General features: G+C 37.9%; 2 protein-coding genes across 5 annotated transcripts in view; both read right to left on the bottom strand.

The window, feature by feature from the left end:
• Window positions 1-11,153, bottom strand: part of LOC109042004 (uncharacterized) — a 349,059-nt gene extending 337,906 nt beyond the window's left edge. For 2 of the 3 annotated variants that reach the window (XM_019058540.2, XM_072301973.1), the window contains exon 1: window positions 2,346-2,578. In XM_019058540.2, the coding sequence (XP_018914085.2) occupies window positions 2,346-2,489 (144 nt within the window). In that variant the 5' untranslated portion in view covers window positions 2,490-2,578. Of the gene's footprint in view, window positions 1-2,345; window positions 2,579-10,211 lie in introns of those variants that run through there. The other variant, XM_019058538.2, reaches the window with a different exon arrangement.
• Window positions 11,154-12,966: 1,813 nt separating this feature from the next.
• On the bottom strand, window positions 12,967-26,478 carry LOC109041998 (LEM domain-containing inner nuclear membrane protein MAN1). Of its 2 annotated transcripts, none has more exons than XM_019058528.2 (13): window positions 25,542-26,478; window positions 24,051-24,135; window positions 23,270-23,439; window positions 21,653-21,693; window positions 21,124-21,291; window positions 19,813-19,993; window positions 18,786-18,983; window positions 17,935-18,067; window positions 16,816-16,929; window positions 15,794-15,975; window positions 15,302-15,416; window positions 14,862-14,909; window positions 12,967-14,127 (listed from the first exon to the last, which is right to left on the bottom strand). In XM_019058528.2, exons 1-12 carry the CDS (start codon window positions 26,311-26,313, stop codon window positions 14,906-14,908), a joined length of 2,163 nt encoding a protein of 720 aa, XP_018914073.2. In that variant the 5' UTR covers window positions 26,314-26,478; the 3' UTR covers window positions 12,967-14,127; window positions 14,862-14,905. The 2 variants fall into 2 exon arrangements, with proteins under 2 accessions (XP_018914073.2, XP_018914074.2); XM_019058529.2 differs by having other exon boundaries at window positions 16,816-16,926.
• Between the last annotated feature and the right edge of the window lie 1,195 nt (window positions 26,479-27,673).

Genomic DNA, 27,673 nt, shown 5'->3' with positions numbered 1-27,673 from the left:
TTTCCGTACCTCCATCAGACGAAATTCGAAAAATTTCAAAAATTTGGATTTCTCGCTTAAATTGAGACAAAAATGACAAAAAAGTGACAAAAGTTCCGGACCTCTCGCGGAATTTCCGCACTTTTTCAATACTTCCGGACCCCCCCCCCCCCTTAAAAAAGCTGTACTTTTCCGGACTTCTTTTGCAGGAGCCTCGCGGTTAAGTGGGTGCCAGATCGTACTTCAAATCGTATATTTTCTGCATTTAACTCAACGTAAAAACCCTGTTTGATGGACAACGTTGGGGCTGTTGGATCCTTGGCGGAAATTGGAATGCGGGCGGGGGCGGGAGATGGGAGGGGAAGGCGGCACGCAGATTCTGGAAGATATTGAATTTCGATCGGCGTGGCGTGGCGTGTCGTCGCGACGCTCCGAGACGTAAATCTGTGTCAACGTCGACGTCGCGTCGCGTCGCACCGGGAAACTGGAGCGTCGTCGTCGTCGTCGTTGTCGTCGTGGGTCAATAAGTTGATGAATCGTTTCGGCGAGGTGCACAGTCCCGAGTCCCGCTTTCCTAATCAAACAAAAGCTCGGCTTACGAGCATTCCAGCCCGAAAAAACCGCCTATCTACACCGAGTTATGCCGGGGGTTGCGCGGTTCTTGGACGGCGACGGTGAGGAGGGGTCACGGCCCAAGATTGGTCCTCCGGGCCGGAGGCTCCGCTGCTCCGCGGATTTCCCGCACGCGGCTCATCAACAAGTGGTCAGCCCCCCCCCCCCCCCTCCCCCAGCGAGTCGAGAAATCGCCGTGTCAAGCGCTCCATTTTTCCTCAACATGTACCCATTCAACATACGTTTCCTCCGTTTACGGGTGCCCATGAAAAACAATCGGTTCTAAAATATCGATATTAATCATTGATTCTCGAGCGAATGGAGGGAAAACGGTGCTTCTATCATGGGCGAATCGTCATTTCTTCCCAGGATCAAGAGTCCGAATGGAGCTCTTGTAGGTGGGGGGGAATATACAATTAAGTACTTTTCCGTACGCAAAATTTCGCGAGAAACACGATTAAACTAGTACGATTTTAACTGACTAGTTTTCTCTGAAATCAGCTCCATAGCTCAAAGAAGCTCTCAAAATAGAGGCCGTAACGGAGAGTATATCCCACGCTACGTTAAGAGTCAACCTCTATTTCTAGGCAAATCCTCCATGCATAGGTAGGGAGCAAATACATTAGTAGGGTTGCCGTGGTTCCAACTTTGGAGTTACCAAACGAAGTGGCGACCCTACTAATGTATTTGCTCCCTATCTATGCATGAGGAGTTAGACTAGATATATAGGTGGACTCTCAGGGTACCGTGGGATGTCCTCTCCATAACGGCCTCAGCTTCGAGCGCTTTTTTTGAGCTTGGGAGGTGATTTCAGAAAGAACCAGTGGCACCATCTTGTTCCGCGTGAATTTTTACGAAAAGATCAAGGCTTAAATCGCAAATTCCTGACATATGAAAGAGCTTTATTGAACGTATTTTAACGAAATCAAACTACCTATATTAATTGGACGTATTTCTGCATGCAAACGGAACTATGTGCATTATGACGTGAGCCCTGTTATGCATATATTCTTGTGGGTCTCAGGGCTCATGTCTTAAGGCATATAGTTCCGTTCGACAGAAACGCGTCCAATTCTGACACGAGCCTCCAGATCCATCCATACAAAAACACACAAAAAGGGCTCATGTCACAGTGGCTTTGGCTTGAATTTACTGGCACAAATCGATCGGCCACAAGCGGGCCCCCGCACCCTTCTGGGGGCCCCGGGCCCCGAGCCTGGATAAGCCTGCGGGCCCCTAATTTTACTAATCCCTTCGAGAGAAAATTAATCCCGGACAATTCTCGATTATTCCGATTAATCGCACAATAACCTACTACAACGAAGTATACCTAGTACCTGTTTAATGGTGCTATTTTTCTGCCGGAAACGATTACGTGTCCATCTGGATATTGAGAGCTTCTATCCATGCAAGTACACCCGCAAGTTCAAAACCCGTAGTATCGAGAAAAAGGCGTCTAAAATGCGTGTCTTCCACGGAAAAGGCACGAAATCTCCTGACAATATTTCAAGTTTACACCCTCGACCGGCATAAAAACGAACTAAACCACCTTCACTTTATTCTACAGAGCAACGGAGAGGATTCTGCGTCTAGATCGTAAAACCCGATTTTTGACCCAAATCGACAAAAATCGCTCTCGAGAGAATTTCGCCCCCGATGACTAAGATCCCTCTTTCCGTAGCGCGGTGAAAGGTACAGAAAAACGGGACCTGAAATCGGAAGGTGAGAGTTAAGGGTTGAAAATTGGAAAGTACCTGTTGATACTGGACGAGGTACTGGAGTCGGCGTCGGGAGTGGGGCGGCCTGAAAACCGAGCAAGTTGTGAAGGGGATCATGCTTTGACTGACGCAAGGGACGAGGGACACACGGGCACAGACCGGCCACGCAAAGGCCAGCATTGATCTCGCCGCCGCCAAACGCGCCGGTCCCTCGCGCCCGTGGCGCCCTCACGCGGCAAAACTCGGCGACGCGACGCAAACGGCAATTCCAATATCCCTCCTCTATGCCCCGTGGTCAAGAGGAGACACGAAGCAATTAAACAACAGGTGGCTTCATTCAGACCCTTCATTAAGTGAGATGCGCAAATCTAACGCCCGGGTGTCGGTCCAATTGCATAGCCACCAGGGGAGGCTAATCCAAAGGGCCAGTAAACTCAATTAAATCCAGGGCCTTCAATTATCCGTGGGAATCTCTGGCTATGCTTTCGCCGGTGTAAAATTCAAGTGGCTAATTAATTTTGAGAGATCTCGAACCGGCCCGACCCTGGCTGTAGGCCTTCTCTGCCGTGCTAAGGAAGAGCACCGTATGAACATTCGAGAGTTGCCAACTTTCCCCGCATAAATCATGTATTTTTCAAGAAAGTTATGCACATTTCTCCTTGAAATTTTCAGAAATTTTAGATACAATTACGGACAAAATCCTCCTAAATAATGAAGAAAAAATATGCACAAATTTTCTTGAAAACTCGTGATTTGTTGAAGGAAATGTGGCAACGCCTGAAGGCTCATACGGCGTTTTTTTTCTCAGCACGGCAGTTCTGCACTCTAGAATAAGGGCGCATAATGTTTGCATTTTCTGATTTCCAAATTTTCAGGGACGACTTCCTTGTTAATCATCCGGGGTATCCTTCAAGATTCTCTTGAGAAACCCTGGATTTTTGTATGGAATTCGGAGCAGAACTACTACTATTTACATATTTTGACTAGAGGTTCAATAACGCTGGTCTCAGGATCGTAATTTGGTGGTTTAAGCTCATATTTGAACAAACATAATGAAATCTGTTTAAACGGCAAATTTCTACGCCCAATCTTTACACAGATATTGCTTATCGGAAGAAACGGCGCATGACGTCTGCGTCATTCGTAGCAGTAGTGCATGCATAGGTTTCTTCATCCTTCGTTTCATCAAACGATTAATTATTTTGAGGAACATTTGCGCTGCGGGCTGATAGTTGAAATTGATAGACAAAGCTATAGACAAAGAAGACACAGGGAGTATGGAGCGATCCTCTTGGTTGAAATGGGTGGTCCTTACAGACTAAGGGGATAATGATGGACTAGCTTTAGGGTCTCTCGTGGGTTGCCGTTAGTCTGTCTATTACCTACGTACTTTGTTCATTGCAACCGCCCGCCTCGACCAATAGGATCCCTCCATATCCCTCTCGTCTTCTTTGTCTATAGCTTTGTCTACCATTTTCAACAATCAGCCCACTGATTGCTTTCCGTAAACGCGGATGAATTCAAGGTGGAAGATACACTACCACGGTGGATAATGTCACACGCCGTGTTTTTCGATGGGCGATATCTCCGTCAATGTTGGATGTGAAAAATTGGTATTTGGACGGATCATCTTATTTTATGCTTATGTATTACGCTAGCGCCATCAAACAACGATTCTGTGCCTAGCGTGATTGGGAAATTTTAGTGCGTAGATTTAAGGAGACTGGCAAAAAAGGGGTGTCGCTACAGGACAAAATCGGACCCATTGATCCTATCCTAAATTTCTATGACATTAGCGTACTTGACGGTGGATGTCTGTATTTAACGAGAAATATTTCATTTCACTCGGTCATTGAACTTCTTTGGTGAGATATGTTAAATCGGAACATATGGAAATTACTTTCAGACTGCAAGTGGACTGCAATTGTCTGCTTTCATAAATATGAGTAATTTGGGACGGGTGAAATGAGTTAAGATTTTCCTTCATTTTCGTGTGATACAACATCACAAACCTATTCTAGAGTTCGAATGGTAGCACGCTTGATTTCCGCGTATAACATTGCGAACACAATGGTTACATTGAAAAAACATCAGTTTGAGTCAGGTGGAGAGATAAGATTTTCCTTCATTTTTGCGTGATACAGCACCACATACCTACTCCAGAGTTCGCATAATTGCGCTTGCATGATTGGTCTATAGGTTTCGCGATGCGAGCATAATGCCTAAAATTTATAAGTAAGGTCAGAAATTTGAGGCAGGTGAAAAGCTGAGATTTTCATTCCATTGAACGTAATACCACAACACATACCTACTCCGGAGTTCGAATAGTTGCCCACTTGTTCTCCGCAATGAACGAGGCGAGCATGATGCCTACATTCATGAAGTTTTTCCTTCCTTTTTGCGTGATACACCATCACATACCTACTCCGGAGTTCGAAAATTTGCGCGCATGAACCCCACATTGAACGACGTGAGCGTATTAAATATATTCATAAACTTCAGTAATTAATTGAATTGGGCGAAAAGCTAAGATTTTCCTTCACACTCGCGTAATACCACATCACATACATAATCTGGAGTTCGAATAACTGCGCGCTAATACCTCCGCAGTGGACGATGCGACCATAACGCCTGCATTCATAAACATCAGTAAGAATCAGGCGAAAAGTTAAAGTTTCCCTTCCTTTTGGCGCGATACCATACCACATACCTACTCTGTAGTTCGAATCATTGCGCGCATGATTCCCGCGTTTAACGATGTGAGCATAATGACTACATTCATAAAATTCAGCAATTTGAGTCAGGAGGAATCCCAAGATTTTCCTTCGATTCCGCGTGATACCACATACCTACTCCGGAGTTTGAATAGTTGCGCGCCTGGTGTGTGTGTGGGGCAGGCTGATAGGAAAATATGAAATTTTGCAAAATGCCTAGGCTAATACGAAAAAAGGCAGTGGAAGCATTGAAACTTTGCTAATTGCCTAGGCATTTATGAAAGTGCCTAGTCTTTTTCAAAAAGGCCTAGACAAATAAGCGAAAATGATATAAACACGCGATTTATCCAGAAGTTTTGTAAGAGCATAAGGAATTATACGCGATTGTCATCTCAGAATCGCGACAAATAAACGATTTTTCCGGCGGTTTTGTAAAAACAAAAAATAATACTATTTTTTAAGACTCGGCTCAAGGAACTATCTAATTCATTTTAGTCCACGGGTTTGGGAACGAACAAAATTCATGGATGACTTAAATGCGAGTTTTAAGCTGTAACGAATGGCGCAATACTTTACTATCCATTCAATAGCTGATTACTTTGAGGCTTTGACGCAATAATAAAATTAGCTGGCGCAGTAGCGACACGGTTAAAATTACGTAGTTACAAACCATGTCGACGGTGAAACTACAAGACCACGTATCTCGTTTTCAGTGTTTAAAAATCTCTGCTCCCATTTTATTTTTTTGAAGGAAAAGCAAATCAATATAATTCCCTTGAAATTCTCACAAAGTTTTCTTTGTACAGAGAAGAAAAAAACAAAGACGTTTTCAATAATTGACGTTGAGCAGTTTTCCATTTAAAAATTAAAGGATGACAGGAAGTCTACAACGTTGCAAACTGGGATACGTGGTTTGGTGTTTCACCGTCCATGAGCGCTTCTTCATCAAAACACACAAATACACATAGTGGAATCTTCGGTGAACGATTCTAAGTTCCTAGATGTGATGTCAGTAGAGTAAAAAAAAAGTATGATGTACAGGGTTATTCAAAAGTCACACATCACTGGCCATGAGGGGGGGTGGCCATTTGAAATTTTTGAGTTGTACCCCGCCCCCTCCCCCTGAGGGGGTAAAAAACTGGAAAGTACCTAAAAAAGTTTCCCTCTCAATATGAGGCAAAACGTCACAAACCGGAAATCGATGTCTTACTTAATTAGAACTAAAGTTATGGCCAGTGGTGCGTGACTTTTGAATAACTCTGTAAAAGGATTTTATTCATTTACCTACTAAGTGATAGAAATTTTCAACATTTATTACTCGTTAAGCGATTGAATTTCATAGAGCATTCATGGATGGAATCGGTACTAGCCATCCTCCCCCCCCCCCCCCTTGCTCTCCACAAGAAAAAAGGGAAGAGAAAAATAAAAAAAGTTGAGCCTTCATGCTAATATTTAGCGTTGAAATACATAGAGAGAGCAAAATATGTGCTGGAGATGATTAAAGAAGGGAAGCAGAAAAAATTTCTTCTTGAGAATCATGCAAGATCCTAGAATTTGCTTTCTTAATTTTCCCTAATTTCGCAAGATGGCAAAAAGCGCTCTTTGATTAAAAATCGATCAACATCTCTTCCAGAAGCTCTTTCATCAGAGACGAAGGTTTTTCCAGTAGGTCTGGAAAATTTCCAAAATTATTTTCAAGTCCGAAGAGTTTCCTACCTAATTTTAAAGGACGACTTCGAAATGAATTTCAATAAGATAAGGGAAGGACATTTTTTGGGAAGAAAAATTCGCGGAGATTTTTTTCCCTGTGCAATTTGTCTGTCTATGTATTAAAGAATAGAAACTCCTCATGAGTAAACCGAGGAATCACAAAATATTTCGCGAAATCGGGAGATTTCTGCGGGAAATTCGGTCTTGGTTGTGGTATTTCCTCGCGAGTTTGTGATAGCGAAAAATTAAATGAAAAATTATGGCTTTCTAAGTGACTCTGACTATCAAAACGTCACTGACGATCCCATATTTTCTGCGAGCGCTAGCGCCTGCACAGAACGACTTGAAAGCTGCGTTGCGATTGAGCTGGAACTTTAACTTTCCACGTGGATTGCCGGGATCCGGGAAAGTCCTTGAACGGGGAAGATTGAAACTCGGCAAATGGAAGGACAGCTTAACGTGTATCTGGCTGCGGAAAAGCTATTTCCTCACGTATTCTGCCTTGCTAAGGAAGAACGCCGTATGAACCTTCAGGCGTTGCCAAATTTCCTTCGACAAATCACGAGTTTTCAGGAAAATTTATGAATATTTTTTCTCCAATTTTAGAGAGGATTTTGTTTGTAATTTTATCTAAACAGTCTGAAAATTTTATAGAGATATATGCATAATTTTCTTCAAAAATACATGTTTTATTCGGGGAAATTTGGCAGCTCTCGAATGTTCATACGGCGTTCTTCCTTAGCACGGCAGTATTAGCCACCAAGGCGAATAGCCGTTTTCCAGATAGCTCCTATTCACTATCTTATCGCCTAACTGGATAGGTAGTTGAGAGAGTGGCGTTTCAGAGAGTTTGGTTTTCGATCGCGAGTTCGAGCCCCGTGACGAGGGACGGTTTCCTGTTTGCAAAGCACCTACAGCTCCCGGTTTTTTCAAGATAACAGATGATTAAAATTGAAATGTCAGCAGCTCGATCACTTTGCTTGCTTGCGAATATTAGCCCGGGCTATGTAAATTACTTCATTATTTTTAGAATCCCTTCACTCTTGTAGCAAGGAGTCGTTCCCGACTAAGAAATGAGAAAAACTATCCTATTGAATCATTAAATATGGCAAGTTAAAATTAAAGTTCAAGGAATATTTATTTAAACTAAAAAAATCGACTTGGTTAAAAAACACTAGCGACTCTTTATTATTGGATGAGAGCACTTTCTTGCCGACAAGGGCAAATCCGACGAAGTGGGCATAGCATGGCACGATGACATGGCCAACATGGGCGGAACTTGGAACTTTTCGAAGGGGGGGGGGGGGCAGAAGGGCACTTGATTAAGGGGAATCTGGGGGGTCATAAAAAGACACCCCACTAAGGAGGATGTGAGGAGGTCCCGCAGCTCCAAAGCCGGAAGTGGGAGACTTATTTAACTTCAAGAGGGGGTCCAGAGAACATCTCCCGGATAATTTTGGAAAATTAAGTCGATTAGGAGCATTTTGGAGCTGTCCTCATCGAAAAGTTGATCCTTTAACAACTTCAAATATGAAAGATATATCACGCAATTACTTAGCAAAATCTCTCACATTCCTTGGGAGGGGCAAGTAGATTTCGGGAGGGGAAGGCCCCCCTACCCCCCTATTTTCGTCCATGATCACAAAACCATCTGAGACGAATAAAAGCGGAAGTAAAACAATAGTGTATTTCCTTCGGAAAATACACTAAAAGAAGGAAGGGAAAGGGTGAGCGAAAGCAGAGAAGCAGTGGAGGACAAGTAGATATATTTTTTTTCAAAATGTTCAGCTGGGATACTTCTAAAACTGGAATAAAGGTTCTTAGAAAACATTAAATTATTTCTTGGCTACATGGTCACTTTCTCCTCTATATTTCTCCAAATTAAACTAGGTACTTTATCTCTGACAAAAAAAGAAGAAAAAAAGAAGTTTACAAAAAGAGGTAACACTAGTCAATTTTTCCCATGTGTGTGACATGTCCCAGCATGCTCCTTGATTTTCCAATTGCCTCTTCTTAGAGACTGAATCAAAGAAGGAAGAGGAGGATTAAAACTACCCCAGGACTCGACATCTTATAAGAAAGAAAAATCATTTTTTGAGATTTTTTTAGGAATCTCGTACTTTTCGATCTGTGAAATACAAATTTCTTGCCATCCCCCTCTTCACCCCTTCACAGATTCACCATTGCATCCACCCTGCAGTTCAAGGACAGCACTACAGTTCAGCAAATAATTTGACAGCTGTGAAATCGCTTAGTGTGCATACACCTGAGATGTTCAGAAGCAAAGCAAACTGTGCTTCATTGGTCCAGCTATATTAAAATTGGCATCCGTCTTTGCGAGCATAAAAGGAACGATATTTGCTTTGTGCAACTGAAAATTTTATGTCAGTAATCCTCATCATCCCTGAGTTGTAGCACGCCACACTATGCTCTGCACGCCTTTGCAGATATGGTGGTACATTAGTATCTAAGAACTTTTGAAGGTTGTGAGATGACAGAGAGAACTATTTCTCATGATATCTTTTGACTTGGAAACTTTTTCTCAGCAAATATTTCCAATGAAATGTGACCTAAAAAAGGATCCTAATCCACAGAAGCAAAATTTCAGAGGAGCAATTTTTGCGAAGTTTGGTTGAAATAAAGCAACTTCTGTGGAATTGTGTCGCATATGTTAGGATACTGACAAAAAATTCCCCCTAGGACCCCAAGAAATTGACCTAAAACTTCAAAACTATCTTCCTCTGTTATCAGATTCTTTTACTCGGCTACCTTTCGCTAGACACTGCCCAACTATTCTTTGAGAATAGATACTAGTCAGACTGTCTGCCTTCTATTGTTGATGCAAGTGTCTTAATACAGCATAAATTCATGTTTGAATCATTTACTTTGGAGATTAGGGCTCAAGGCTCTGGTGAATTCTAGGTAACCTCAAACATAAACAAATATTTAAAAGACGCACTTAGGGTGAGATGGAACACAAATGATAAGATCTTGCGAAAAGTTAAGATGTAACTATGGGAGAGACTTTATGAGCCTCTACCATAGATTAATTTTAATCCTTTTTTAATGTATACAAGACTGAGTCGTGTTGAGGTTTTATTTCATCTCAGGCACAGAGGATCGCTATGAACCACGATGCATACTAATCCTAGGCCACTGCAACGGCTCAGCCTGTTCTGTACATTTCAGTGGAGTGTTTGGTTCACTCTTCTGAGGTGATCATCGAGTGGTTATATGCGGCCCTAACCTCAAGCAGAATAACTTTAAACCCTGTCTCTAGGATTCTTACTTAATACTGCCCCTCCATGTGATGGTAATACAATTCAGTTCAGCAGACAATCCTTTGCATTCAAGTGTGCCTTGCAGTGGTATTAGGAGGCTTTGTAAAAGGATAGGTGACAATACGATTATACTAAAGACAGTTGGATAAGAAAAATTGATAAAAACACTATGTAAAGTAGTTCGGAGACTTTCCTACCTTTATGTTGAGCTCAAATGAGTAGTCCAATAGATCAGCACAAATTCCACCTCGCCTGGCAAGAACTGCGGCTGGGATGAATACATCGAGAGGAAGTATCGGCAACATGACACTAACAATAAGAGCACCGGCACTAGCACTTTCGGCAAGATCAAGATTATCTACAGATTAAGATTAAGAAAGATTTCAAAGAAAAGTTTTCACACTCATAAACTTAACACTACTAAAAACGCAACTACCGACTTAAATTTAATTAATTTAACTTAAACACTGATATGAGACCCAAATTGGCAAGATACGGTATCAACGAGGGTTCTGCGATCACTTGTGCTATACACGATAGCAGCTTAAAACAACAGGTACGGATTGGCAAGAGAATTAATTTGTGTCCATACCTATAAATGGCATGGTACACTAGGAAAAGTTGAGTCTACACACAAGATAAAATGCAGGGGGCAAGCTTGAAACTGTAGTCCTCATGTGGGACAGTAGTAAACCCAGGAACTGAATAATGACCGATACATTCGACAGAAGATTAGATCAGTGGCAACAGACCAAAAAAACACATAGCCCAATAATTAAAGAGTCCAGTAAGACCTAGCAGGTACTAGATTTTCCGAGATCGTTATGAAATATGTCAGCAATAGAAGCTGGGCGAAATTTTCAACGCAGAGAGGGAACCTAATTCAAGAGCAGAGGAAATGCACACGAACTTTCGGCAGGCATACGATTTCGAGTGTACGAGGAACAATAGAAGAACCGCACGTAAAAGTACACAATTTATAGGATTCAAAGGTAGGAACTAATTAAATTTCATCGAACTGCACTGAAATGTTACGGCTAAAATTGGTCTAGGCAATGGCAATGTCTCAGACCGCGGAACGTAAATAAACACACGCTGTAAATAATGATTCACTCTGTGACACCGTGTTGCCGCTATCAATGTTGCCGCCTCTCCGCTCAAACTTTATGTCACGAACACGATGGGAACGTAGGAATGTCCGCAGTCTGCGTTCTCGGCAGGACTTAAAGTTTCGATAGAAAGTTCGATGAAAAATTAGATGAAAACCTAGGATCTAAATCCATTCCCCACTCAAATTTTACCAGATCAGATCAGTCTTGATTGTCCGCAAAATTGGTCAATTTTTTTCTAAATTGTCGCCCATAAATCCTATAATGTATACCTATGCGCTAGAGTCCCGCTTCTTTTCTTTTTACATATTCAAAAATATCCGCAGTAAAGTTCGTGCTCAAAGTTTTGGCATTGGCATTACATACGGGTGAGGGTATTTGATTCAAAAAGTACTGAAAACCTAAAACAGTAGCATCTGATGCGCGCCCCACTAACTTTACTTCCACTCTTCATTATGATAAGGAATGGAGATATGTACCTGCTAGGTAATGCTGAGGAATGCATTAAGTAGGTATTACGAACCTATTTTTCATTATTCATAGTCGTTTTCAATTTGCCCCCAATTCAATATGCGACAATAAATTGTTGCTACAGAAATGTTGTGCTCATCGATTCTGGTTCATTACAAGTCTTTTTGAAGGCGTTTTATGCTTCAATCCAGGCAAGGTAGTTTGCCAACAGGTAATGTTACAGTATGGTAGGTCTGTACATCTTTTTAATTCGCCTTCAATTAGCTCTACGGCAATTGTTTTTAAGCATGTGTTGTGCGGGTCGCTTTTTTGAAGGCGTTTTATGCGCACAAGCGATGCGCCTTGTAAAAAAAATAAACGGAATTTCATCAGTTATTTTGATTTTCATTGTAATCAACTTTCTTGGGCAAGAAGGAGCTATGCAAGGGAGAGGTGCGAGACTGCAAATACTTTGCCACTGTAGCATGTCTTTCCGAATTGTGTCTTCTGAGCTAATTTGAAAAAAAAAATCAGAAAACCTGGTCATTTTTGTGCACCATAATTTTAGATTAAATTCTTAAAGTTACAATGCCATTTGGTAAGTAAAAAGGATTAATGTTCGATGGTTCCTGAGTTTTCTTTCTGCACCTTGCGGGGATTGCCAGGGTTTGTGATTGAACAGGGACGTCCTTTTCCATTCTAATGATTGAAAAGATGGAACTGATGATATTATTAATACTCAATCAATCCTTAGTGAAATTTACTTTTTTGCTTCCTGACTTAAGTTCAAGGAGAGAGAGGAATATGTGAAGTAGAAATTCAATGCATGGCACGCACCATTCGTGTAGCTGTTTCTTTCATTTCTCGATAATCTAGTTGGTCAAGAAGAACAATTCTGGTTCTAACAATAGGGTTAACCATTAAGAGGAGGATTTCCTGTTATTAGGTAAGTTTTATAAAACGAGGGTATTTATGTTCTTTCTTTAGAGAGGAAGTTCAACCACAACCTTTCTCAGCACCTTTTAATTGTGATGGTAAAACTGCAAAAATACAAATCTAAGTTACATCGTTTCCAAATCTCTGCTTCTATTAAATTATTTAAATGGAAACTGATCAGACATTGTGGCTTGAAATTGTCACAGAATAATCTATACAAAGAGAGAAAAAAACCATCAAAGTTATCAAGAAACGATGTCCATTAGTTTTTTGTGTAGAAAATAAATTATAGACAGGTGATCTTCGACGCTGCCTACTGAGATACGCATCTCACCAGTTTCACCATCGAAAGGTTTTGAATTTCCACCAGTCTACTTTTCAGTAATCTAACCGTCAGTCAGAGTAATCAAACATGCTGAGAAGTAAATAAAAAAGAACAAAAGCTAGATCGCCCGACTTCTTTTGGTTACTAGTTTTATTAGTTTTTCAGAGCTCTTAAAATAGGATAAACAAAATAGGTAAGTTACATAAAAGAACAAGAGAAAAACTTAATCATAACCTTTTGAGGACATCTTTCACAAAAGCATTTTGATGTCAAACATAAGAAAAAGTGAGTATGAGAGAGAAAGAAAATTTAAAAGAACAGGCAATCAAAATAATTAGGTAAAGAAATAAAATTACAAGGTGAAATCATAAATTAAATAAAAATAATTTATCTAGAGGAGAATTCGCCTAAAATCTAAGTGATTACCAATTACATACTACTTGTTAAAGTAAGATAAAAAAAAAAAGGGGAAAAAAAATCTTAGGTCTAAGGTATAACAATTAACAGGAGGGTAAAGTTAGAGAAAGAGTTAAGCTCTGCTTACCCAAAGTCTAATTTTTTTGCGTTTTTGTTCGTCTTTATTTTGTTTCAAAATTAAATTTTTACTAAGATGACAACTACCTTTCTGTAAAGGCCAGTTTTAAGTGAGCAATGATAATAATGTTTACATTAGTTTAACTTGGAAGAGTTTCATTGGAAAGGAAGGACCTCGGATGAGGTAAGTTTACATTAAGGATCTTTTCCAAAGGTTCCCGATCGAGAAGGTATATTTTTTCTTAAATGCGGAGATGTTTTACTGATCTGAATCTTGGACCTAAAAATTAACTTTAAAAAATCAGATATTTCAGGTGAAGAAAGGAAAGAAAAAATTGATGGCGAGTTTAAAGAATACTTAATAAACCGGTACAATAAAAGGAATCCAAGTACATATTCATGATGTTAAGGAGATAATAAGAAGGAAAGATTTATATACATCCTGATTTAAATTTTCATTAACAACACAAAATAGGAGCAGGAAAATTGCCTAATAAAGCTAAAACATAAGTTCGTTTTCCACACTGATTCTCTACGCAAGTAATACGGCCAAAGTAGAGGAATCAAACATTTTTCAAATTCTAGGATGTACAAAACATACAATGATACCTGATGGATATATAATATAGATGCAAAACATTACATAAATTCATGGCTAAGACAGTCCAAAAGGTGAAATGAATGATTTCAGTTTGAGCTGTCTCCAACAATGATGAGAGGAAATCACTGAATCATGAAGTTTGAGAGCCATGGAGTCACCTGAAAAGAAAAATCTCAGGTTATGGAAATTGGTGAAAGTCAAATAAAAAATCACTTGGAATTGGACTGCATTTTGCAATACGGAACTACAATTTCTGGCTCAGTTAAGAAACAACTTACGTACTATTAGTTTCCCTATTCACATAAGTGTTTTTACAGATGAGGCGGAAATTGTAGTTATGAATTGCGAAAATTAGTCCAATTAGACTATGTGAACTAAAACCAGCTTCCAAATATTTTACTGTTTGCACAGCCCTGCTGAGAATGGACTTCTGATATGCAATGGCAATTTTGAATTAATCGATCTTTTCTTGCATAAAATTTTTAGGGAAATTCATTGGATTTCTGAATTTTCTGGAACTTTTCCAGAATTTATTTATACTTTCTACAAGGAATAAGGTGAAAATCAGTACTTCATTCGTCATATTTCACTAGAATCAGCTAAACTGCATTTCAAGTTGTCTAATTTTCTCTTGTATTTTACTTTTCAACCAAAAACAAAGCAAAATAATGCCTAGAAGCATTCGGTTAATTTTTCGTTGCTCCTGGACAATATTCTTCCAAAATTTCAAAAACAGAAAGTGGCTTGGTTTCAGGTTAAACAAATAAAACGCGAGAAAAAATTTGGCAACTTGTAACACAAGTATTCCGGCAAAATTAAGATATGTAAAATTTAAGACTTGAAATTTAAGATTTTCGCTTAAGAAATTAGGATGAACTAATGATTGGCTTACCAAAAGTGAACAGGAAAATTAAACAGGAGTTCAGTCTCATTTTTTTACCTGGTGGGAACAAAAAGTAGAAATGAGGTAAGTTGGAGTTGGATAGAGCAATGGCACAAATCAAAGGTTACTTACAAGAAATTCTGAAGGAGCGTCAAGAGTTCTCATCTATTTTAATCCATTAAATATACATACATAACAACTTGAACTCTGATGAATGAAGGTATAAAATAACTTTCGATTTATCACTTCCAAGAGAAGGCAAGGAAGCGATGGACACATTGAAAATGTGCAATTTTGTGCTAATTAGCGTCAAATTTACTGATCATACGATAAATAGGAACAATATTGGATTGATAAATTTTAGCAAAAATTTTCTTAGAATTCAATACGTTTCAGATGCAAGAAAAATTTTGAAAACAATAAAAAGAGAAAATTTAACTTAGACTTACTGTAGAGATAATTTGTTATCATTGGATGGACGTAACGGGGTGTTGAAATTAATCGCTTCAGGAAAACGTTCGTAATAGCGCTCTAATCTCAAAAATTTCACAGTGACCAATTTTCCTGTAAAAACAAGAATTGAAAAAATATAATAATGCACTACATTGAATTCAAATTGAAAAAACTGATGAAAAAATTTACCCTGTTCCTGGAAGGTTCTGACTCTGTATTATCACAATGATTTTTGGTAGTTTAAATAAGACATTAAAGCTGAAATATAAACTTTGATGTCACTATTCTCATGCTGCTGATTTTGAGCATCTTTGGGGACTGTTGGAAAATAATGCGTAGGCTTATGAGAATGAGAATCCTTTCGGATAAGAATTCAAAACTTGAACAGAAGATTATACTACATTAAAAACAAGAGATAGAAAATGAAATGTAACTTTACAAAGGGCATTGTTTAAAAAAAATGGGGCTGGAAAAAGTTAAAAACTCACCGTCGAACCAAAATCCATGCAAAGCTTTATGTGCCCTTCCGGCATCTTGTGGTGAAGCACACTTGAGGTAAACGCATCCTTCTGCACTCTTCCTATCAACAGCCATGTGGAGTATCTTCACGCTTTCGCACTTTTCCAAAATGGCATCCTCAACTCTCGATATCCACTCCTCACCGACTTCCCTACAAATTTTATCAAACTAAAAATTACAACTGAGACAAAAGAAGCAATTAGAGAGCAAATTCAATCTCCTCTTGAAATCCGGATATTCTCTAACATAAATCAGTGGGGAAAATGCTGAAATAATACATAAACATAGGCCAAATTTTGGTTGGGTAGGACTCTCTTATCTTGAACATTACAGAGTGAAATAAATAAATACATTTGGAATAAAAATCCTTTCAAGAATAAACTTTGCACTAAAAAAAATAAGCTTTCTTCAACCAAAAGCTGACATTTTCCTGAATACAAAAATACATTATAGATCACTTCAGAAATTTCTTCTGGTTGTTGTAAAAAGGGCACTTTTGCCGATTGGAAAATAAATATATATATTTATATAGTGGGTCATCTAGACCGTGAAATACTTCTACGAGGCTTGTGTAACTCCATTTTATTACTTTTCCATACTAACATCATTTGCATTGCGCTGTGCGCAAAAAAAAAAAAAAAAAAAAAAAAAAAAAACTCAAATTAAAATCCTTTTTTGAAGAGCGGAAGAATTGATTTCCCGACACAGCGCTTGAATGTTCACTGGAAAGGGACAGGACATTTGAGTTTGAAATTTTTGGGATACAGTATGATTACTTCCACAAAAAGTTCTCATCAGACACTACGGAAAAGCGTAAAGCTTTTTCAATTGACAAGCCAGATTGCAAAAATCCTTATTTTTTTGCAAGAAAATTTGCAGATGTGCCATGACACCTCTCCGCCTACTTCTGCACATGAAATGATAAAAAGTAAAGAACCAGCCTAAAATAGGATGAAATAACCCTGAGGATTGAGCTTGGAGCATAACTTACATTTCTGGGTCAAACATGTGGCGAATCTTGAGGCATTGCGTCAAACTGACCGGTTGAGAGTTGACACTACCTTCCACTGTTTCAAACGCTTGTCCTTGCCATGTTTTGCGTCTGCTGGAAGGAAAGCAATAAATGAACGGGATCAATCAATGAACAAAATGAGTAATTGAAAAACAGAGTTCACAACTCGTTTGATATGCGTACTTCTTAGAACTTCTTTATTGTGCATAGAAAGGTAAGCCAGACTTTTCAGAATCAACACTCATCAATGATGCCATTTGAATGCAAGGATATCAATAGTGAAACTTTCAAATCATGTATCTTGTTTGCAGTGTTTAAAAACTTCCGCTCCAATTTTATTTTTTTCAAGGAGAACAAATCAACAGGATTACATTGAGTTTTTTCAGAACTTGCTTCGCACAGAAAAGAAAAAGTCATGGAAGTTTTAAAGAATTGACATTGAGCAGTTCTCCATTTCAAAAATAAAGTATGTATGATAGAAAGTTTGCAACATTGCAAACCAAGATACGTGGTTTCGGAGTTTCACTGTTGATGTGTGGTGCTGTTTCGGAACTAATTGGGGATTGACTTTCATGTCAAAATACATTAAATGAGCTTCAACAGTAAAATTAATATCTCTGTGCGCTACATGTTTTATAATAACTTGAGAGGAACCATTTTTACATGTCAAAAGAGAGAGAAAAACACACATAAAAACCAGTATTTTTTTGGCAAAACACTTAAGTTTCTGATGGTCGGTTTGACCTGCAACGATTTTGGATTTTTTGGAAATGAGAAGTTCAAACTTATCGATTCTGACTGAGCTATAATTGCTAATTTCTCACTTATGATTTGATTTAAAGCATTTGCAAAAAGTCTATCATGTCTTATATGAAATATTCATGAAAAAGAAAAGTCATAAGATACTTCAATTTTCACCCTGTCTAACGAAATTTCCTCATCTGAGAAAACATTCATCAACTGAAAGATATTACAATATTCTGACTAAAGACATCATCTGTTCTCCAAATTAGGACTAATTTGAAGAAAGCCTGAAAAAAAGATAATCACTATTTCAGCTTAACCTATAACAAAAGGGAATAAAAACGAAGGACTCACTTAGATGGTTTAGCATGGGAAGCCCAACGCCATACTTTTGACATTTCACCGTTGACAATGATTTCGTCACAAAGAACTCGCGACTCATTTTCTTCAATGTACTTGACAGCTGCTGCCCAAGTTTTTGCAGTTTCTGAAATTAATAGATATTATTATTAATAATGATTTTGCAACCGTGATGAAGGAAAATAAGACTAATTGAATGATTCACATGTAGAGATTTCCTGTGGACAGAGGAAAGCAACAAGCTGGGAGAAGGTGCCTTTTTACACCTCTTAGAAGATAGTATGCTGGAAAGAACTGAAAAAGAACTGAACTCTTGAAAGAACTGAATAATATAACGCCTTTGACAATTTGTGAAAGTCGCTAAAGTTACACAGAATACATTCACAAAATTTCAGGTCAGAACGTCACTGAGTTTTTTAAGAATTAGGAAATGTCTAATATCACTAAACTGATTCTTGTTGATGCGGTTTAATTTGATGTTAAAACGGGTGAGCGTAAAGAAAGGAACTACCAAGATACCAAGCAGCTTCTAATAAATTGAGTATCTGTCAATACACAATGTCAGAATATAGATGATTCTATTCAAAGATTTTTGCCAATATCAAGTCACCACATTCACTTGCCAAGAAAAGTAGAAAAAAAATGTTACAAAAAATTTATAGTTAGAGTTTGAGTTCTTATGGATCACAAAATGTAAAAACATTTTATGAAAAATTTGACTGGCAGTTCAAGCCAAAATCGGGCTCATAGATGAGATTTTAATGAAGACTACATTCTTGGTTGAAATTATCTAGGCTGAAACAGTGTAGCTTTAGGTGAAACATTTAAGCAAATACAATACATACTTTCTCTTTCGCTGGGGGCAATGAGCTGATCACGAATGTGGTTGATGAGAAGGAAATTATCGCCTGGGTTGGTCAACGCTTGCTGGCTCAGGAGATCTACAATGTCCTCGACCATCTTGAAGACGACTTTCTTTTGCTCTTCTTGGTACGATTTATAGAGAATGTAAAGTCGTTGTACAACCACAACCATTACGAATGCTGTTGGGGAAAACATCTGAATTATTAAGGGAACATAACATGTATTTAGTTGCATGTAGTTTGTTTAGTTGTTAAATGATGAGAGTAAACAGGACATTGCTTAAACGGAAAGATGTTGCTTGTTGAGTCCATATTTTCTTCATTTGTCTTTAAAAAACAGTTGGATTGTGCCCGCAAAATTCTTTGATGACTGTTTCGGAGCTTGGTTCAACATTTACGGCTTTGATTACTTCTACAAATAACAAAATAACCTCATTAAAATGGAAGATTAGGTGACTGAAAGGGATATAGATTATTATTTATGATCTTGCAGAACTTTTTTGCAATTTTGAGGGGGGAGAAAGGTTGAACTTTTAAAAATTTCATTGAACCATGGGATTCTGAGGGTGTTGAAACCAAAGTTACATGGGTGAAACTTGAGATACTGGTGTCAATTTCTTAAGTGATTTTACAAAGAAACAATTTTCATTCAAAATTGCTAATATTGAAATTTGGAAAAAAATATCACTGAACTTGTCTACGTATTGAAAGCTTTGATTGGGAGGTACAAATTTTAAACTTCTGACTTTACAACAAAAAAAAAAAAAAATTCATTTCCTACTTAAATTGTGCAAACAATATTTTTTTTTAAATTTTCACATTTCCTGTGAAAAGGCAATTTACACTTCAAAAATTATAAAATAGGAGCAGAATTTTTAGAGCATTGCAATAGAGATACAAGGTTTTGCACTTTGGCCATGGATAAATGATGTGATGAATAGATCAATAGATGATGTTTCTAGAGGCCCACCATTCTAAATCAGAAGAGAAGATTATGAAAGATAGTTACCTGTTACTATGTACAGCACAAAGTACATGCTACTGACGACGGCAATTTTGAGAGAACACCAGAGAGGAAGGTTAGGTTCTTTAATTTCCATGCCCGAGTTTGATAGTTCGATACCGAGCTGAGGATTGTCCCTGATCAGAATTTTGACATTGCCCAAACTTTCTTGGACATTCCACTCGTGCTGCAATGAAAATATCATTAGTTGAGAAAATCAGCAAGTATGTAGTTGAAAAAACGCACTTGTACTTTTTAATGGACATAGATTTCTTGCGAAGCCACTTGCTTCCTTCAGAGGACATTTATTTATTGTCACAGACGTTACATTTTGACACTAAAGAGCTGTAAGGGGCTTAGTATTCGGAGTAAAACTTTAAAAAAATCTTTAAAACCTTGCGAGAGGAATTCCCACTTTTCCCTCAAAGTTTCATAAAAAAAATTAAACTTCAGAGAGAGCTACCTATCTTAGAAAATAGAGCGTCACAGACATCACAAAATTAGGATTGATATTTATTATGTATGTAACACTATTCTGTTTAGTACGTTCAAAGGTTTAGTTCTTTGAATGAAACTTTAGGGAAAAGAAGGGGACCATCTGATAAGGGCTTAAGGATTTTTGTAACTTTTTTACCCCTATAATCAGCCTTTTACGACAGTTTAAAGTGTCATAATGTATTGTTTGTGACAAAAAAATGCTCTAGAGGACATAAACTTTTGACCGTGCATGTGATTTTTGTAAAATGTTTTATCCTGTTTTGCCAAAAACATGATTTTTAAGATGGAAAGTGCGTAAAAATGACAGTGGAAAAATGAGAGATCCGGAAATTTGCATGAAAATGCCAAACATTTGAATATGTTGATGCAAATAAAAAATTGTAGTATTATCTGGAAAAGCATGTTTTGTCATGATGAAAACAGTATCTTACTTAAGTCGTGGAATGCAGTCCGAGAGGCATTCGACTTTATCATATCAGTACTCCGGAACCAAAAGGTATCTAACTCACATTTTTGGAAAAACCGAGTTTTCCACGTTTTCAAAATTTCCATTAGCGGTTCCCTATGTGTGGGAAATTTAGTAGCCCTATCTTACACCAGTCCAGAGAAATGGAGTTTTGAAAATTGTGATATACATTGGAATTAATGGGGTCGACAAGCAGTTTTCCCCTGACATTTCAAAAAAACTAAAATGGAGGTACTTAGGTACCTTTTGGCTCTGGGGTACTGATAAGCTAGCATGTTTAAGAGAGTCTTGGCACAGTTTTAAATTAAATTCCATGCATTAGTGTACACTGTATTCATTTAAAAGTCACATACCAAATCTGCAGAGGTTTTCAAGACGTGGAACGCTTCGTTGAAGGTGAAAACTGGACTGGCCGGGCCATGACCACACTGAACTGCAACAGCACGCTCCAAGAGTTTCTGGTACAATATCCCTAATAATACTTTAGAGCTTGCTACTTCTGTTTCCAATATACAAGTTACCTGCAAAAACAGAGAGAAACACTTGTGAAAGGCGTCTGAGTAGAATAAACTGCTCTGAAAGAGGTCTATCCACATTAGAGGCAGAGTGCAAAACTCACATTAGTGTTACAAGAGCCATCTGGTTCACTGGACTCAATTTTTTGCATCCATTGAAGATTTTTTAGAAAAAAAGACGGAGGCTTCATGAGAGTTTTATTAATAATGATTTGAAGGACAATACTCATTTCAAAGCTGTTGGAAGAGCACTATTACTGAAAGAGTGCATAATTCTCAAACCGCAAAAGCGTAAAACTAGTTTTCCTTATACAAGTCTTTTTTTTAAAATAAATTTTGAAAAGCTTGATATAAACTGGTTACTTACGCCTGCCTTTCCACCAAGAGAGCAAACAGTCACCGTAAGATCTGGAACAGCAAGAGGATGTTTTATCAGATTGCAAATTCAAATTATTCACACAAGTTGTCCTGTCAAATCAGCTAACACGTTTAGGAAATAGAGTATTATAAATAAATGAAACTAATAAAAATTAAAAAAAAATTCAGCGCAATTAGAAAATTGCTTGGATGTAGGTAAAGCTTTCTTGAAGAAAATAATTGATGAACACGTTCGACAAAAAGGAATCTATAATCTGATGCGCACAAGTACTGCAGAAAAAGACAAAATCTTAGAAAGTGAGGGATCTAAGAATCTTGATAGAGTAATACACAGATAACTTTTGAGATTTTTTTTATGCTGAGTTTATTTATTCAGGATACTGATGTTTAGAAAATAAATTTGGCCTTGCACATTACTATCTGCACTGCTTGTGGGAGAAGAACTGTATAAGTAAACTAGGTATGTATCATGAGAGGCTATTCCTCAAAAAAGCAAAAAATTTAACAGAGAAAATGTTTAATATGTCCTTAAAATCTAGGTTTATTCCCTCAACTCTTGGAAGTTTAGAGGAACTTTTTTGAAAAACTAGTTCACAGCCCACTCAACTTCGTAAAATATATTTTTAACAAGAAGGTCCTTAGGTCCTGCCAGCTATGGGTGGACCTTTCCAAAGATTATTTTGACCTTCTTTGTTCAGGCTCCAAATATAGTTTTTTAGAGAGTTGAAATTTTTTGACGAGTGAATAAAACAGCTTAGACTTGTTGCACAAATTTCGACTTCAATCAGTCCATTAAGATTCACTTGAGTGAGAACTGCATGATTGGCTCATCAATCATTTTGATGACATAGCTGGGCAAACATGTATTCTAGTTTGCTGGTTTCTTACAAACGGGCTTACTATCATACTTTATCTTTTAACTGAAAACCTCTCAATGTAATTTTTCCAACTTCCATGATTTTCTCTTCTCTTAGAAGATGTTCCACAAAAACGTCAGGTAAAAAAGTTAACTTATTTCCTTTCTAAAAAATTAAATTTATGCCGCAATTTTGAAACACCACAATCGAGATGTGCTATTCCTCAGTAAAACCACCAACACAATCCACTTCATCTTGCGTTTACATCAGATTAGATTCAAAGTTGGGTACTACGCAAGCACAAACTGTCAAAAATTCCCATCACACCTCATCCCTGATCTACTGCTGTATTTCACAAGCACAATGATGAGGATCACATTACTGCCACGCTAGGGAAAAACACCGTTTTAGACTTGGACCATTGCCAAATTTCTTTGGATAAGATACAAATTCTCTGTAAAACTTTGGAATAATTTTCTCTCAATTAGCCCAAGTATTTGTTTTTGCAGTTTGGTCTAAGTTATCCGGCATTTTCAAAGGAAAATATTGACAACTTCCCTAAAATACGAATGTTTTATCCGAGAAAATTTGGCATAATTTGAATGTTCATTCGGCATTTTCCCTCAGCTTGACAGATTGGCCAACCCGCCAATCATGCTGTTGGTTGTTCCAGCATGATCGAACATTAGAATATCTCCAATAAAGTGAGAATCAAAGTTTCGATTCCCTAAAATAACTTTCATACTCACCAGAATTAGCTATGGGAGTCTCCTTGAAATGCATGTTCAGGTACATTATAATAAGTCCCCCAAAGAAGAGAACTGCGATCAGCAAGATGACCAAAGAGATGTTTTGCGCTGATTTAGAAAAGTAGTTTTGGTATTCCAACTTCTTAACATCACTCACTCTAGAACGAACACTGATGAAAAAAGAGACGAAAGGTTAATAAATACATTTGAATTGAATATGAGAGTAATGGAAAAAATGGTTTCTGATAATGAGATCGAGTACACATATTCTGATCATTTTTTAACTTAGTTTCAGCAATAGGCAGGATGTAAGCAAAATGATAGAAGAGACATAACAATCTAATTTTTTACATGAGGTAGAGAAATCGATCATTTTGAAGGAATCAATAAGAATTCATCACAAAAACTTTGACAAAAAGAAATACAACAAATGCCTGCAGTGAAAAAAAAAAAAAAAAAAAAAAAAAAAAAATTAATTAGAATCATGCATTGACTTTTCACAAGAATAAAACTTATTTCTCCTTTCTTTTTTTTTTGTAATAACAAGGCTGAGCTTAAGCTGCGGAGAAATTTTATTGATCCAAATGATTACATTCAAACCAGGTTTAAAAACTGTCATATCTAATTAGTTTCTATTAAAATGGTGAAACAAATGCAGTCCGTCATTTGTAAATATCAGATTGGTCGCACTGTGATTTAAATTGGTAGTGCCCGATTGGACATTAGTGAAAAATTAAAAAATGCATTGCCTCTTGCTGAATAAAAGGTGCGAAATACTTACTTGTTCAGAAGTCTTGAATAAGAGGGTGCTGTATCTTTTTCATCATTTTCTTTTACATTTAAGTAACTCGAATTTCCAGAGTTCACTGAAAGAAACAAATGAAATTAATACAATTCCAGAGGTCAAGTAAGTAAGTACTAAGTAATAACAAAAATTATGAACTTGAATTTATGAATTACAAAAAATGATAGCGACAAAACGAATACTTAGATACTGGGGCCCTTTCCAGATAACTTGTCCTTTTTCACTGTGTGTGCAGGATAAGGAATTCTTTATTCTATGAATACAAAGAAAAAAGGACGACTTATCTGTAACGGTCTCTACCCCTACAGGGCTTCTTTTTGGTATGAACGGCAGGGGAATGCAATGAACCATGGTGCTTTTTTATCTGGTCAATTGCTGCAGCCCAGCCTGTTCACTGAAAACACCCAGAATGCTTGGATCCCTTCTCCTAGGTGGTTGTTGAGGCGTTACATGCATTCCTAACATCAAGCCAAACTGTTTCGAAGAGTTGAGAATCCGATTCATCGCATTCTATTGATAAAAAAAAGTCCATATAACATTTCTTGCTACAAACCTTCAAATGATCCTTCATTTGATTTCAGTATCTATGACTTAAATAGCCAAAGATACTTGCCCAAAAGTACATTTTTAGGTCCTATCATGCTGAAGGGCTTTTTTATCCATGTAACGCGTTGGATTGGGATCCGCTATGGGTCTTACCAATTTCAAAATATTCCATGGGGGAAAAAAATTCAAAGGGTGATTATATGTTTGATGACGTTTTTTTGCAAAATTTGAGCTTGACATAGGTTACGATTTGGCGTAACTGTCTCTTCAACCCACTTTGTAAGAGCTGAACGCAAGGATAAAGCTGGACCGCGCAGTGAACCAGGAAAAAAAGTGAAGCGTTTCTTCGCATTCCATTGCCGTTTGGAGAGACAAAGACTCTTAAGAGACTGAATTCATGCCAGTAGATTTTGATCAAATAGTATATAAATTTTTAAACCGCAGTTCTTACAATAGGACAACGCCTCTCTCTAATGGACTACTTGAGCTGGCAACAGAATCGTGTTTGGATACTTGATTATTGTAGATCAGCTAAAAATAATAAGATCCATCCAAACAGCAACTTTCTAAGTGCGTTGAATATTAACTGAAATATCGTGCTTTGACGTCATCTACCGCGGTAGTGCATGACATGGTATGTGCTACCACGGTTGATAACGTTATAAATCAAGTTTTTCAAGGCACGATATTTCCGTTAATATTCAACTTAGAAAGTTGTTTTTTGGGCACATATTATTTTTAGTTGATCTGCCAGAAAAATGCACCAATACACGATTCTATGACCAGCGCAACTGACCCATAGTAAGAGGGCAGTTCTGTCAAGAGACTTAAACTATCTACCTGAACATGCTGCTGTTTCAAGACTAAGGCATTAAGGTATGATTTAAACGGAAAATTAAATTATAAATGATTATAACTTACAATGACCCATTGATAGACGCTGGGCAAACTCAGATGCATAAGGTTTGTATGATAGAGGAGATGTGTGTGAACTTCGAAGTGAAACAGATTCAGAGTTAGACGAAGGTAAAAATCTACTCCTCAAACTTGAAGGTAAAGAGGACAACGTTGACGGTCTACTCAAGGAGCTAGGGCTGTCGTTCAAGAAGGAGCTTCGCACTCTCGACGATGTTGGTTCCATATCATTAAGATCTGAATCAGACCCAGTTTCAAATGCGTCTCTTGAGGATGAACTAGGTACTGAGTTGGACCAGTGGTTTGAATTCGCTGCTTTAGCTTTCCGAGACACAGATGAGCGTTCCGGTGAAGAGTCGGCTGAAGATGGCTCTTGATAGGTTGATTTTCTACCTCTGCTCGGAGACTTTTTGGCAGGTTCTGGAGAGGAATATTCCACAGGAGAAACTACTGAGGCTCGGGATGTGGCTTTTCTAGAGGCTGAATTAGATCTACGAGCAGGAGGTTTTTTCGGCGGGCCCATGGGTGATCGGGCCGTGCTCCGGCGCCGGTTTTTACTCTGTTTCGAATCATCCTCTTCCTCTTCACCGGAGCTGAAAGTAGACAAATTCAGCTTCCGATTCTGATCCACTTTCCCATCCACGTTGTCTTTTTCGAATGCTTTCAATTTGTTGATAAGAATTTTCCGTGTGGTTTGAGTTACTGGGCCGACCGGATAGCCATAACCAATCAGTCGGGTCCTTAGCTCACTATCAGAGATATTATCAATGTTAGCCATCGTTAATAACTGTAACACAATAAAAACACTTGGAGAGTATCACACTGCTTAAAACGCTAAACTAAATGCAGTCATCAATGAATAAAATCGTTAAAAAGTTCGGAGGACTACGGCGAGCGACTAAATGACTTTCGGTTCGGCAATACCCCCTAGACTGACCATACCTACACATTTGTTTTGAGGTTAAAATACATCTGGTTGTGACGTTTTACACGGCTCTTATGGGGAAAACCTGAAAAAAGCTATTTTTCACTCCTTAAAGTAAAATTTGACGGGGGAAGGATTTTTTCCCTTAAACTTCAAGTATGAAAGCCTTGAATGCATTTAATTTCGGCGGCTGAATCTGTTTCTGGGTGGGAAAAAAAAAATTTAATAGTGGAAGTACATACTACATAGGGACTGCATCCTTCAAGGGAATGGAGAGGAGGGGAGGGGGATGTGGTTATCCACTTGAATGTTTTAAATTCTCTGCCAGGAAAGTGATTCAGTGGCAAATTTTTGGTATTTATGTTCCACGAATGTTATACTTCCAAGAAAAGATCACTTAAGGTCACCAGTCATCTCATGTTACTCTTAATTTCACTTATTCACCTCGTCCCATAAGGTCCTGTGTAAAAACTCACAACCTGATGCACTCACACACTCACAGATGAGTTCCGAATGTTTAGGTATGGTCAGTCTAGGGGGTATTGGGTTCGGACATCACAGAAAGTAATTATTCTTCTCTGTCTCTCCACAATGGAAAAGTAATGTTTTCACGCTGGGTAGCGCTGGATGCGTATTGCATGTTGCATCTTCTGTTGTCAGTTGGGAGACGTTAAAAACAGTTTAGTTAACTTTTAAACTAAAAAACCAAGAAATATTTTGGCGGTTTGAACGAAAGTTAGTCTATTAATGAGAAACAAATATTCATGTGGGGACAGAATAGATATATATCTAAGCATTTCAAGATTTTAAAAGGTATGTTTATTAAATCATGACCCAATAGCGATTTGAGGAGATAGTTACAAGTTTAATTTCTTGAGACATTTTAGTTGTTTTTGTTGTCAACTTGAATGTAAGCTTTGCGGGATAATTCAAAATCTGAGGCCCACAAAGCTTGAATCTCGATTTCTTCAGCTCACAAATAATGAAATATTCGAGAAAAATTCTGTGAAGTGGCCTCTAGAATTTAAAATCATATAAAAAACATGATAATTCTAATTAATATGACCCTGATTTTTATTTAATTTGAGATGACTCATAGATGAGGATCAGGGTTGTGTCATATTGTGCAAAAAAAGAGGAAAATATGGACCAACTTCTACTACCAAACCACCAAGAGATTTTAACCGATTTATAAAATCATTTCTCATTTAAT

This window comes from Bemisia tabaci, chromosome 6 (genome assembly GCF_918797505.1).
Source record: "Bemisia tabaci chromosome 6, PGI_BMITA_v3".
Lineage (NCBI taxonomy): Eukaryota > Metazoa > Arthropoda > Insecta > Hemiptera > Aleyrodidae > Bemisia > Bemisia tabaci.
This window is presented reverse-complemented; position numbering and strand designations above follow the sequence as displayed.

Excerpts from the sequence above, each read along its gene's own strand:
- LOC109041998 (XM_019058528.2), bottom strand. The coding sequence starts at position 26,313 with ATGGCTAACATTGATAATATCTCTGATAGTGAGCTAAGGACCCGACTG. Across the intron at positions 18,068-18,785 it reads TGCCCCCAGCGAAAGAGAAA|AAACTGCAAAAACTTGGGCA; the intron begins GTATGTATTGTA and ends TATTAATTTCAG. Across the intron at positions 15,417-15,793 it reads GCATGGATTTTGGTTCGACG|GAAAATTGGTCACTGTGAAA; the intron begins GTGAGTTTTTAA and ends TTGTTTTTACAG.